The sequence below is a fragment of the Melopsittacus undulatus genome, assembly GCF_012275295.1.
Source record: "Melopsittacus undulatus isolate bMelUnd1 chromosome 28 unlocalized genomic scaffold, bMelUnd1.mat.Z SUPER_28_unloc_1, whole genome shotgun sequence".
Lineage (NCBI taxonomy): Eukaryota > Metazoa > Chordata > Aves > Psittaciformes > Psittaculidae > Melopsittacus > Melopsittacus undulatus.
In genome coordinates, this window is record NW_022993939.1 from 276622 (window position 1) to 288706 (window position 12085).

A 12085-nucleotide genomic window follows, 5' to 3' on the forward strand; every position below is an offset into this window, starting at 1 on the left:
CCCATTCACCCCTCTGAGGTGCAGCTTTCCCTGTGGAAATGGGAATTCCAGGGATTTTGGCATCAGGTTTTTTGCACAGCAACTTTTATTTCCCCACTAAAGAGTGAGAGGGCAGAGACAAGCACAGGGATGGGCCATAAGCACGAGATCACATTGAGAACAAGCTGCTTCCCCCTCCTTCCCAACGGATACAGGCCGGATTCCATCAGGCTCTACCCACACAGCAACCCTCAAGTGCTGCTTCGCTGCATGTCCCTGTGGCTACACCCCAAGGCTCATCCCATCTCCATTCCCAACCCTCTGGATGCTCAGTGCTAAGGAAGGGGATGAGGTTTTGCTCTCTTGGTGCTACCAACAGCGAGGAGATGAACTCAGCCCTTCCCCAATGGGAAAGGAAAGGAAGGATGAGTGGAAGGGAAGCTACAAGGTGACCTGCAGAGCAACTGCATCAGGAAGCAGGGCTGGGAATGGAACCTGTGCTCCTCACACTGCTTTTCCAGAGCTTCCTGGGATGCACAGGGGCTTTGGAACAACACAGGATACCAGTAACCCCTATGGGAGCTTGTCCCCCTGCTCATGGGGAGAACAGCAAACAAAACACATGGGGCTCCCCCCAACAACCCCACAAACAGGTGTCCCAGGGGCAGGTTTGTGGTGTGGAGAACAGAAACCAAACTGGGCAGCACCAAGAACCCAGCAGAACATGGGGCACTGAGGGGGTCTGGGGTGGAAAAGGGCCAGGACCCTCCTGCAGGTCACCTGGGGAGGGGGTGAAGGACCCGAGGCTCAGTTGCAGAGGGACAGGGAGGAGCCCACATAGAAGAGCCAGAAGAAGGGGAAGATCTTCTCGGTGAAGGCCGCGGTGAAGGTGAAGATAGGAGCCATGTTATCAGCATTGTAGAACGCCACCCACCCCCCCTCATAGTCCAGGTACACCCCAATCTTCCGGGGCCGCTCGCACAGGGACAGGGGCGTCTCCGGGGAGGTGAACGCCTGGTACTGGTCCCAGTTCTTGCCCTTCCAGTTGAGCCCCACAGCCCAGATCCCTTCCTCAGGGGCGAAGTCGATCTTCTCCTTCCTGCGCACGGACTCTCGTGCTGCCCCCAGCACCCAGCTCTCCCCATCACCCACCTCCACCTCCCAGTAGTGCCTCCCAGCAGCGAAGCCCTCGGCCGCCAGCACGCAGAAGGAGTAATCGAAGCGCTTGGGGTTGGGGGGCAGCTCTTGGGGGGAGCTCCGCAGCCGCACGCTCCTCTTGTCCTCTGACAGCACCAGGTAGGGGTTGGCTGTGTCTGGGTCCAGGGAGAGGTCACCTGCAAGGAGGGGATGGAGGTGAGGCTGGAGAGATGAGGATGTGAGGCCAGAGAGATGAGGATGTGAGGCTGGAGAGCCGAGGATGTGAGGCCTGAGAGGCGAGGATGTGAGGCCTGAGAGCCGAGGATGTGAGGCCTGAGAGATGAGGATGTGAGGCCAGAGAGATGAGGATGTGAGGCCGGAGAGATGAGGATGTGAGGCCGGAGAGATGAGGATGTGAGGCCAGAGAGATGAGGATGTGAGGCCTGAGAGATGAGGATGTGAGGCCAGAGAGATGAGGATGTGAGGCCGGAGAGATGAGGATGTGAGGCCGGAGAGATGAGGATGTGAGGCCGGAGAGCCGAGGATGTGAGGCCGGAGAGATGAGGATGTGAGGCCGGAGAGATGAGGATGTGAGGCCAGAGAGATGAGGATGTGAGGCCAGAGAGATGAGGATGTGAGGCTGGAGAGCCGAGGATGTGAGGCCGGAGAGATGAGGATGTGAGGCCAGAGAGCCAAGGATGTGAGGCCTGAGAGGCGAGGATGTGAGGCCTGAGAGGCGAGGATGTGAGGCCTGAGAGGCGAGGATGTGAGGCCTGAGAGGCAAGGATGTGAGGCCTGAGAGGCGAGGATGTGAGGCCTGAGAGGCGAGGATGTGAGGCCAGAGAGATGAGGATGTGAGGCCTGAGAGCAGAGGATGTGAGGCCCAAGAGGCGAGGATGTGAGGCCGGAGAGCCGAGGATGTGAGGCCCTAACCCTAATCCACACCCCAGAGCGGATCCTACAGCCAGGAGCAGGGACAAGGCTCTCCCACAGAGCCCTTTAAACCCCACAAGGCCCAGGGCCTCTCTGAGCACTGGGATCATCCCCTCTTCCCATAGCAGTAGCATCAGTTTTCCTCCCCTCGTGCCTGGAGAAGCCCAAACCCCTGCATTAAAGCTAAGGAAGAAGGAATGAGCTCACCTGTGTCATTCTCCAGCTCGAACCTCAGGTTCTCTGAGGGGAGAGAAGGAAGAAAATGAGTGTTTTGGGGACAGGGGAGTGGACAATCACATACCCTCCATAACCCAATGGCAATGAGCAGCTGCTCCAATGGGGCTGCCCACCAAGGGAGGAGCAGAGCACACCCCAAGGCCAAGCTTTAAGCTGAGCTCAGCACCTGCAGCCTTGCCCAGGGCTCACCCTTGAACTCCAGCAACACCTCCTTCAGCACTGCACTCTTCTGGGAGAAGCTCTTGAGCTTCTTCTCCAGCTCTGTAAAGCCAGCCTCAGGCTTGCAGAACATCCAGCTCTCCAGGCTGTGGATGAGCAAGTGGTGTTAGGCTCCCGATGGGAATAACCCAACCCCCGGGATACAGGCAGGGATCAAAGGGCTGGGGATGGATCCAGGTTTCCCTATGGGGTGGGTGACAACCCCCAGGGTGACCCCAGCTTCTCACCTGCTTGCAGATGGGGCAACAACCTGGAAAGAAGGAGAACACCAAGGAAGGATGAGCTCAAAGCCTCCAAAACCATCCCCACCCCAGCCCCATGGCTGAGGGAGCAGCTCCCAGCCCATTCCCAAAGCAGGAGCCCATGGAAATGGCAGAGCCAATGCATAGGCATGAGGATTTTCCCTTCCCCTTTTCCAAGGAAAAGGTGCTTGTCCCAGGCTGCAACCCCCCCAGCAATAACACACACACCAAATGGGGGTCAGTACCCGATCCTGATCCTGATCCCATCCCCATGCCATGGATCCCACCCCATGCCACGGATCCCACCCCATGGATCCCACCCCATGCCATGGATCCCACCCCATGGATCCCACCCCATGCCACGGATCCCACCCCACGCCATGGATCCCACCCCACACCACGGATCCCACCCCATGCCACGGATCCCACCCCATGCCATGGATCCCACCCCATAGATCCCACGCCACGGATCCCACCCCATGCCACGGATCCCACCCCACGCCATGGATCCCACCCCACACCACGGATCCCACCCCATGCCACGGATCCCACCCCATGCCATGGATCCCACCCCATAGATCCCACGCCACGGATCCCACCCCACCCCATGGATCCCACCCCATGGATCCCACCCCATGGATCCCACCCCATGCCACGGATCCCACCCCACGGATCCCACCCCACGCCACGGATCCCACCCCACCCCATGGATCCCACCCCATGGATCCCACCTGTCCGGGCTGGCTGCCGGGGCTGCTCTCCCCCCCCTGCTCAGCCAGCAGCTTGTCCAGCTGGGCGATCTCCTCAGACAGCCTGGTCACACTCTCATCCTTCCTCCTGAGCACGTCCTGCTCCAGCTGCTCCAGCCGGGACAGCAGCAGCTGCTCCTTCTCCTCCAGGAAACCCCTCAGCTCCTTGCACTCGGCCACGATCTTCTGCCGCTCCACCTCTGTCTGCTTCTGCAGGAGCCAATGGGGAACCCATGGGAGAGGGACCCACATGGATGGGGGCAGGGACCCACATGGATGGGATGGGGAGAGGGACCCACATGGATGGGATGGGGACAGGGACCCCCCATGGATGGGATGGGGAGAGGGACCCACATGGATGGGATGGGGACAGGGACCCCCCATGGATGGGATGGGGACAGGGAACTTACATGGATGGGATGGGGAGAGGGACCCCACATGGATGGGATGGGGAGAGGGACCCCACATGGATGGGATGGGGAGAGGGACCTCACATGGCCTGGATGGGGGCAGGGACCCCCCATGGCCTGGATGGGGGCAGGGACCCCCATGGCCTCACCAGCAGCTCCTCACTCTGTCTCTCCCGTTCAGCTTTGGCTTCTTCACGGCCTTTCCTCAGGGAGCTCAGGTGCTCCTGGGGCACCTCCTGCAAGGACAAAGGGCAGCGCTGTTGGGAATGCTGCTGCCTGGGGTCGGGAATACAGAGGGATGGGATTGGGGGGGTCCCTCCAGTGCCTGAGCTGGGACAAGCCAAAACCTGCCCCCAAACCAGCCTGAACGCAGACCCAAGCAAGGGCAGGAAGGCAAAGACCAGATCAGAGCCGGGTTTAAGCAGCACAAACCCCCAAATCCCACAGGAAAACCCCTTTTGGGATGAGCCTTCCCATCCCAGCCCCCCCACACTGCCTGAACCCCATGGGATGGGGGGTTTGGCTGCCTCCAGGCTGCACAGGGGGTTACAACTGTTGGGAACTGCCCATTTAAAGGCCTTTGGCCCCCGAGGCCCAGCCCGGCCGGCATCTTGGGGTTCCGGCCTCCGTTAACCTCCTCAGGACCCATTAATGCCCGTTCCCAACGGGGAACCCCCCCCAGCATCACCCCAAGGGGTCCCCCCTGAGCCCTATGGGGGTTCGGGTGCGGGGAGGGCTCCGGATTCATCCTGCGTCACACGCAGCGATCAATGCTCGGGGGGGTCCTGCTCCGTTGCGAGCCCTTATCAGGGTCCCATGTCCATCCCACAGCATTCCTGCCCATGGAAGCGGGTCTGGGGGGGGGGGTTAACGGTAACCCCACACCGGCTGCACCCCCCCCCGCTCCCAGTACCTCCCAGTTAAACCCAGCTCCGCTTTGCACCGCTGGGGTGGGGGGAACCGAGTCCTTGTTGCACCCCACAACCGCCCCCCACACGGCTTGAACGGGGGGGCCCATTCTGTATCCTCACTGCATCCCAATGGACACGTAGGGGACCCCTGGGGTTAAGATATCCCTATCGCACCCCATAACGGGGGGATCCTTCCTTACCCTTACCCCTTACCCATCCCCATCGAGCCCCCCCCGGCCCGCACTGACCTCCGGTGCATGGGCCGCCTCCTCGGCCGGCAGCACGGTGTGGCTCCGGTGCTCCCGGGACAGATGGCACACCACACAGACGGCCCTGCGGTCCTGCACGCAGTACAGCCGCAGCGGCTCCCCGTGCCGAGGGCAGCGGGCCGGGCCCGGCGGGCAGGCCGCAGCGGTGGCCGGCAGCGGCGGCGGAGCCGGAGGCCCCGGCGGGGGCTCGGCAGGGCCCGGGGGCAGCCCCAGCTGCCGGACGATGTGCACGATGTTGCCGAGGGAGCGGTTGGGCCGGAAGAGCCGCTGAGGAACCGGCTCCCGGCACTGCGGGCAGCACAGCCGCCGGGCTGAGTCCTCCCAGCACTGGGTCACGCAGGCCCGGCAGAAGTTGTGTCCGCACTCGGCCACCAGCACCGGGTCGTTGAAGTACTCCAGGCACACCGGGCACGTCAGCTCGTCCTGCAGGCTGCGGGCGGCGCTGCACGGAGCCGGGGGAGCGCTGGGGGGAGCCGGTGGGGCCTCCATAGCGGCTCCGATCCGCTCCGCTCCGCGTCCCGGGACCGACTGAGGGGAGGCTGAGGGGACGCGCATGCGCGGGCGGAGGGGGCGGGGACGCGCATGCGCACGGTGTCCTGCCAGCACGGAGGGGGGGGCGCATGGCGCAGGCGTGGTGTTGTCATGGGAACAGGCATGGGATCCATGATGGGAACAAACGTGGGATCCATGATGGGAACATGGGATCCATCATGGGAACAGGCATGGAATCCATCATAGGGACAGACATGGGATCCATCATGGAATGCTGATGCTGCGGACACCGGAGCCACACGTGCGGCCTCACCGGGCACCACGCGTTCAAAATGGCGGCCCCCGTGCCCGCTTCCAAAATGGCGGCCTCGCCCTCAGGCAGGGCGAGAGACAAGATGGCTGCGGCCTCCCCTTCAGCCTTGCCTCCGGCAGGGCCTTGCTCAAGATGGCCGCCGGCGGTGAAGCCCTGGCGTCCATCTTGGGTGAGGGCAGCCGGGCGGCGTTGCCACGCCGACGGGTCCTGCCGAGGGGCAAAAGACCCCTAAAGCGCTGTGGCCATGGAGGGACGGGGCCGTTTGGGGGGCCCCAAACCCCCTTATGGGGCCGTTAAACACATCTCGGACGTGCTCCGTGCTGACAGCGCCATCTGTTGACAGAAAACCCCACTTTTAACCCCAAAACCAGCCCCTTTCCCTATGGGGGAGAGCAGGAGAGGGCTGGGATGTGGGGAGGGCTGGGGGGTAATGCAGGTGATGGGGAGAGCACAGCCCCAGTCCCTTCCTCATCCTCGGTACTGGTGGGGAAGGGGAACATCTCCCTCCCATTAGCAGGGAATGAAGTAGGGAAGAGCTCATCCAAAACCCCCTTCACCATCTCAGTGTGGTCCTTTGGACAGGGCGAGGATGCTCCAGGGGTTTCCCACCAGGAATAGTGATGGAGCCTGGGAATGGGGCACAAGGACACAGGCAGCTCCTGCTTTATTCCTCCCCAGTGCTCTCAACATGGAGCCAACTCATCCCCTTTTCCACCCTGCTGGCAGCGAGGAACAGCCACAGACACCACCATTGTCCACACAAGAACCACCCATGGGCTCCCCCATCCCTTAGGCACAGTCTCCTTCTCCCCCACGATGCCCATTGGGATGCAGCCATTGGGATAAACCCCAATACCTCACAGCCCCATCACCCCCTGCTGTCCCCCTCCATCCCCTTCCATGTCCTTCTCTTTGCCCCCAGCCTGTGCCTTCCCTTGGCACCATCACCCATTGCTGCGCATCCCTCATGGCTCCCTATGGCCGCATCCGGCTGCACCCGCTTCGGTGCCCGGCTCAGGTGCCGGCGCAGGTGCCGGTTGAGGTGCGTGCCCTGCGCGAAGCTGTCCCCGCACCGGGAGCACGTGTACGGCCTCTCCCCGGTGTGCACGCGCCGGTGGCGCTGCAGGTGCGAGGCCCACGGGAAGCCCTTGCCGCAGACGGGGCAGCGGTGCCGGCGCTCGCGGCTATGGTGGCACCGCCGGCAGTGCCGAACCGCCACGTGCTTGCGGAGGTTGGCGCGTTGGCTGAAGGCCCAGCCGCACTCGGGGCAGCGGAACGGCCTCTCCATGGTGTGCATGCGCCGGTGCCGCGCCAGGTGCGAGGCCCACGGGAAGCTCTTGCCGCAGTCGGGGCAGCCGAACGGGTGCTCATGGGCTGTGCCATGGGTGGGTTTGGTGCCGGTCGCTCTATGGGTGCCGGTGGCACCGGGAGGCTCTGTGGGGTTCGGGTGCTTTGCTCTGCGCCGGATGGAGCTGGAGCTCTGCTTCCTTTGGGGGTGTGTGTGTGGATCCACATGGATCCCTGCTCCCGGTCCTTGATCCGCTGCCTTCCCAGTGACCAGCCCCTGTGCTGATAGGAAACGGGGAAGGAGGAGGGCAGAGCATGGACTCCATCAGAGGGAGGAACCGGATCCCACTGCACCCAGGGCTGAGCTCAGCACATCCCATTGCCCATATTCCCTATTAGATATAACTGCGGAGGGATCAACACCATTTCCCTTTAAGCTAAGGACAGGGTTTGGATATATCCCCCTGGAAACCTGCCTGGATCCATCCTCTGCATCCCCCAGGACCATGGAAGGGCACAGGGAATGGGATGTGTGTGTTGCTCACCCAGGGCCATCAGTGTCTCGTAGCTCTCCCGCAGCACATCCCGGTTCGGAGCCTTCAGCGGCACCAGCAGCTCCATTGGGGTCTCACTGCAGGGCTCCCCAAACCCGGCTCCGGATGCTCCCCCTGCGGCCCCACACACACGTTGGGGCCGCTCCTCTCAGGTCGGGGCAGGCGGTCCCTGTTTCCCAGCAGACCCCATCCCAATCTCCGCCCCTTATCCCAGGTTCCATCCCACCGGGAACCAGGGGCACTGGGGGGGGGGGGGGGGGGGTCACATCCTCCTCATCCCCAATCCTGCCCCTTTCCCCCTGCTCCAGCCGGGAGCATCCCACCCCCATGTTCGGGGGGGGTGGATGTGGTTTGATCCCCCCCCTGGATGGGATAAACTGGAGTAAAGGGGAAGGAATCATTTTGATTTGCTTTGGAATGAGCCCAAGGATGGGGAATGATCCTTAAATCCTAATGCAGAGGATTCAACCCCTGCCTCCCACAGCAACCATAAGAGGGCTTAAAATGGGGAGACAAACCCATCACCACAACCCCCATAGGCACACGGCAAACCCATCACCACCACCCCCATAGGCACACGGCAAACCCATCACCACCACCCCCATTGGCACATGGCAAACCCATCACCACAACCCCATTGGCACACGGCAAACCCATCACCATAACCCCCATTGGCAAAGGAGGCAGGGAAGGGATGAGGAGGGGGAGGATGAGGAGGGGGAGGATGAGGAGGGGGAGGAAGGCTTCGGACAGTGTCAGGATGGCCGAGTGGTCTAAGGCGCCAGACTCAAGGCTTCGCTTTCCCTAGGCTGGGAATTCTGGTCTCCGAATGGAGGCGTGGGTTCAAATCCCACTTCTGACACACGTTTTCCTGCTGGAAAACACACTTCCTAGAACCTATTGCAATAACTTCCCCTCCCCCCACAGGGAAAACCCCGATTCTCCGCTTTTTTACCCCAAATCCTCCCTCCCGTCCCCATCGCTCCTATTGACAGAGCACAATGGGGATGAACCACTGCCAGCGCCTCCCTGGTGGTCTAGTGGTTAGGATTCGGCGCTCTCACCGCCGCGGCCCGGGTTCGATTCCCGGTCAGGGAAGCTTCCTTTTCCCCTTCAACTCAATACCCCCCCACTGTTTTCCTCCCCTCCCTCCTGCTGATGCCAATAACAGACGATTTCACACCAAATCCAGCCCTTAAAGCACACACATTGACGGCAAACTCCCTTATGCCAACAGCCATTGGCACCCTTGTGGCACAGGCTGCTTGCCATGGGCAGCACCTCGGTGAGGGATGGGTTCGGTGCATCCGGTCATCACCATCACTGGCCTTGGTCTTTCCCCACCTCTCGCAGCCATTCCCATCATCTGCTGCCCATTAAAACACATGTATTCAACCCATCAAACCATCTCCTTGCAGCAAGGGAGCCCTGGGAGCCCAGATTAAGGCAAACCCCACTTAGAGATGCTCACTGGTGAAACCCTGAGCTGCATCCCAGCCCCACATCATCCCAGCCCCACATCATCCCAGCCCCACATCATCCCAGCCCCACATCATCCCGGCCCCACATCATCCTGGCCCCACATCATCCCGGCCCCACATCATCCCAACCCCACATCATCCCGGCCCCACATCATCCCGGCCCCACATCATCCCGGCCCCACATCATCCCAATTCCACATCATCCCAGCCCCACATCATCCCAGCCCCACATCATCCCTGACACCACCACAAGCTGCTGTTGGTCCTTTATTGCCCCAGCACATAGACAATGTAGTTCATCATCCTCCATCATGGGCATCACTCAGGCCCTCAGCAGCTGAGCTGCCTTCAACCCCCTCCTTTGGGATGCCGGAGCCTTCATCCTCCTCCTTGTGGGCACCACAGTGCGCAGGGCAGTGAGGACGTGCATGGCACTGACCATGGGCTCCCGGCTCTGCCTCCGCAGCCGCTCGGCCTCCTTGGACACCCTCCTGTACATGTCCTGCATGAAGGTCACCAGGAAGCCCTTGGCCTCGCGGGACAGGAACCGGACGGACCCATTGGCCCCATTGAGCTTCCTGGTGTTGAGGCCAAAGGGACGTTTGGGAGCTCTTCTCTCCATGGGCTGATGCTTCCTCTTGTCCATGGGCTGATGCTTCCTCCTCTCCATGGGCTGATGCTTCCTCCTCTCCATGGGCTGATGCTTCCTCCTGTCCATGGGCTGATGCTTCCTCCTCTCCATGGGCTGATGCTTCCTCCTGTCCATGGGCTGATGCTTCCTCCTCTCCATGGGCTGATGCTTCCTCCTCTCCATGGGCTGATGCTTCCTCCTCTCCATGGGCTGATGCTTCCTCCGCTCCGAAGTCTTCCTCTTCTTGGCCATGGGTTTGCGGCTGCGGCTCCTGCTCCTGTTCCCATCCTGGAGCCTCCTCTTCCTCTGGGGTCTCCTCTTCCTCTGGGTCCTGCTCCTTGTTCCCTTCACGGGCTCCACCACAATGGACACCATGGCTCAGACCCTTCAGACCTGACTGCTCAGACCCTTCAGACCCCCCCTGAGCTCCCCTCTTATGCAAATGGGGATGCAAATGAGGGGCAGATCTGAGCCCTGCCATTGGCCGAGAGGACAACATCTCCCATGAGATCATAAAGGATGGAATCCTGGTGGATTCCATCTCCCCATGGCAACCATGGTGCTCACCCTCCCAAAGGGAACCTTCCACCCACCTGTTGCTCATGCTACTGCATGAACTGCCTCTCATTTGACTTATTTTAATGTCATTATTATTCATTTAATTTACAGAAATATATAATATATATAGAAATATATATTTATATAAATTAAATTTGTAAATTAAGTAGATATAAATTAAATTAATATATATTTTATATATATTAATACATGAATATATTTTATATATATAAATTAAGTACATATAATAAAGTAAGTATAAATTTATTTTATATAAATATCTATTTATATAAATATCTATTTATAGAAATATCTATTTATAGAAATATCTATTTATGGAAATATCTATTTATCTAAATTAAAGTTGTATAAGATATAATTATATTAACTTAATTTGCTAACCAGGATGGCAACAGACCTCATTGAAGAGTCTTCCTAACCTCTGTGGGGTCTGCACTTGTTCAGTGCTTTAGTCCAAAGCCCTGCAGGGCCCCAGCACTGGCCTAGATGCTGGCCCATGTTATCCCACACCCCCTGCCACACATGGGATTCCAGCCTTGGGAAACCCTCCTGGTCCTCCTGCATCGTCATCCACCCCTAGACCAGACCCAAAGATCTCAACCCTTTGTGCCCCACATTGGGGCTGTTGTGGTTTAAGCCCAGCTGGTAACCCAGAACTACTCCATTATATACAATGATAAGGGGAATAACAGGGGAAGAGAACACAACCACTCACCACCCACCGACCCATACCCAGCCTGATCTAACCCTTCCATGTAACTACCCCAGTTTCTATACTGGGCAGGATGTGCTGTGCTGTGGAACACCCCTTGGGTCAGTGTGGGTGTCCTGATCCCTCCTCCCTGCCTTGGTCAGACTGAACATTACTGAGCACCCACTAAAACCATGGGTGTTATCAGCGCTGTTCCCAGGCTAAGTCAAAGCCTCAGCGCTGCACTAAGGAGAGGAAAGGCTGGTACAGCTGAACCCAGCCTAAAACCTACCCGAGCATCAGCTCAGCTGCACCTTGCAAGGACAAGGGACGTGCTCCGTGTGTCTTCTGGATGAGCAGGAAATGAGTTGTAAGGAAACCCTTTGAAAGGGCATCTTTCCTTCTGGAAACTGATGCCTACCTTAGTCTGTGACTAATGAATCCACCCGGGTTTAATGCACAGCTCACTCCTCACGTCCACCCTATGCACCTCCCTGTGCTTCCTTCCAGCTCCTCCATGCACTGCCAATGATGCCACACCAATGTCTGCCCGCCCTGGTGCTGGGCACCAAACCCAGTTTTACCTCCTGCATTAAGAACAAAACCACATGAAAAGCCAAGGGGATTACATGGAATTGTCCTTCCTTTCCTCATCCCACGCCGCTGATTCCATCCCATTTCCATCCCTCCCATTGTCCCGTCCCAGCCTCGTGTTGTAACTGGCCTTAGGTGGGAACTGGGTTTCCAGTAAGGCTCAGGGAAGCAGCAGGAACATGGGAGGAACTGCTTTGGCAACGGGTGGCATGGCAGGCTTAGACTATAAGCCCTGTAATTTGGGCTCATCCTAAAGCAGCCTGTCTGGACACGTGCTCAGGTGGCTCTTTAGCAAAGCAAGCTCCATCACACTGCCCTCTCCCCAGACCCTCTGGAGCGCTGGTTTCATTGGGGAATCCCCACATCCAGCACCAAGG

General features: G+C 59.3%; 2 protein-coding genes and 2 non-coding genes across 4 annotated transcripts; 2 read left to right on the forward strand and 2 right to left on the reverse strand.

Annotated features, from left to right (window-relative positions):
• Positions 1-66: 66 nt before the first annotated feature.
• On the reverse strand, positions 67-5633 carry LOC101876363 (E3 ubiquitin-protein ligase TRIM7). Its single transcript, XM_034073572.1, has 7 exons — positions 5066-5633; positions 4056-4142; positions 3479-3706; positions 2733-2755; positions 2476-2591; positions 2257-2289; positions 67-1313 (listed from the first exon to the last, which is right to left on the reverse strand). The coding sequence occupies exons 1-7, from the start codon at positions 5573-5575 to the stop codon at positions 787-789; spliced, it is 1524 nt and encodes a 507-aa protein (XP_033929463.1). The 5' UTR covers positions 5576-5633; the 3' UTR covers positions 67-786.
• Positions 5634-6759: 1126 nt separating this feature from the next.
• Positions 6760-7911, reverse strand: LOC117438119 (zinc finger protein CKR1-like). Its single transcript, XM_034073540.1, has 2 exons — positions 7724-7911; positions 6760-7460 (listed from the first exon to the last, which is right to left on the reverse strand). Exons 1-2 carry the CDS (start codon positions 7797-7799, stop codon positions 6760-6762), a joined length of 777 nt encoding a protein of 258 aa, XP_033929431.1. The 5' UTR covers positions 7800-7911.
• A 575-nt stretch (positions 7912-8486) lies between these two features.
• TRNAL-CAA (transfer RNA leucine (anticodon CAA)) lies at positions 8487-8594 on the forward strand. Its single transcript has 2 exons — positions 8487-8524; positions 8549-8594. It is a non-coding gene; the product is annotated as a tRNA-Leu (tRNA).
• Positions 8595-8758: 164 nt separating this feature from the next.
• On the forward strand, positions 8759-8830 carry TRNAE-CUC (transfer RNA glutamic acid (anticodon CUC)). The gene has a single exon. It is a non-coding gene; the product is annotated as a tRNA-Glu (tRNA).
• Positions 8831-12085: the final 3255 nt, after the last annotated feature.

Coding starts and splice junctions, on each gene's coding strand:
- LOC101876363 (XM_034073572.1), bottom strand. CDS start 5,575: ATGGAGGCCCCACCGGCTCCCCCCAGCGCTCCCCCGGCTCCGTGCAGC. Junction 4,143..5,065: donor AGGCGGCCCATGCACCGGAG/GTCAGTGCGGGC, acceptor TTGTCCTTGCAG/GAGGTGCCCCAGGAGCACCT. Junction 2,756..3,478: donor CCGGCAGCCAGCCCGGACAG/GTGGGATCCATG, acceptor CCTTCTTTCCAG/GTTGTTGCCCCATCTGCAAG.
- LOC117438119 (XM_034073540.1), bottom strand. CDS start 7,799: ATGGAGCTGCTGGTGCCGCTGAAGGCTCCGAACCGGGATGTGCTGCGG. Junction 7,461..7,723: donor CGAGACACTGATGGCCCTGG/GTGAGCAACACA, acceptor GTTTCCTATCAG/CACAGGGGCTGGTCACTGGG.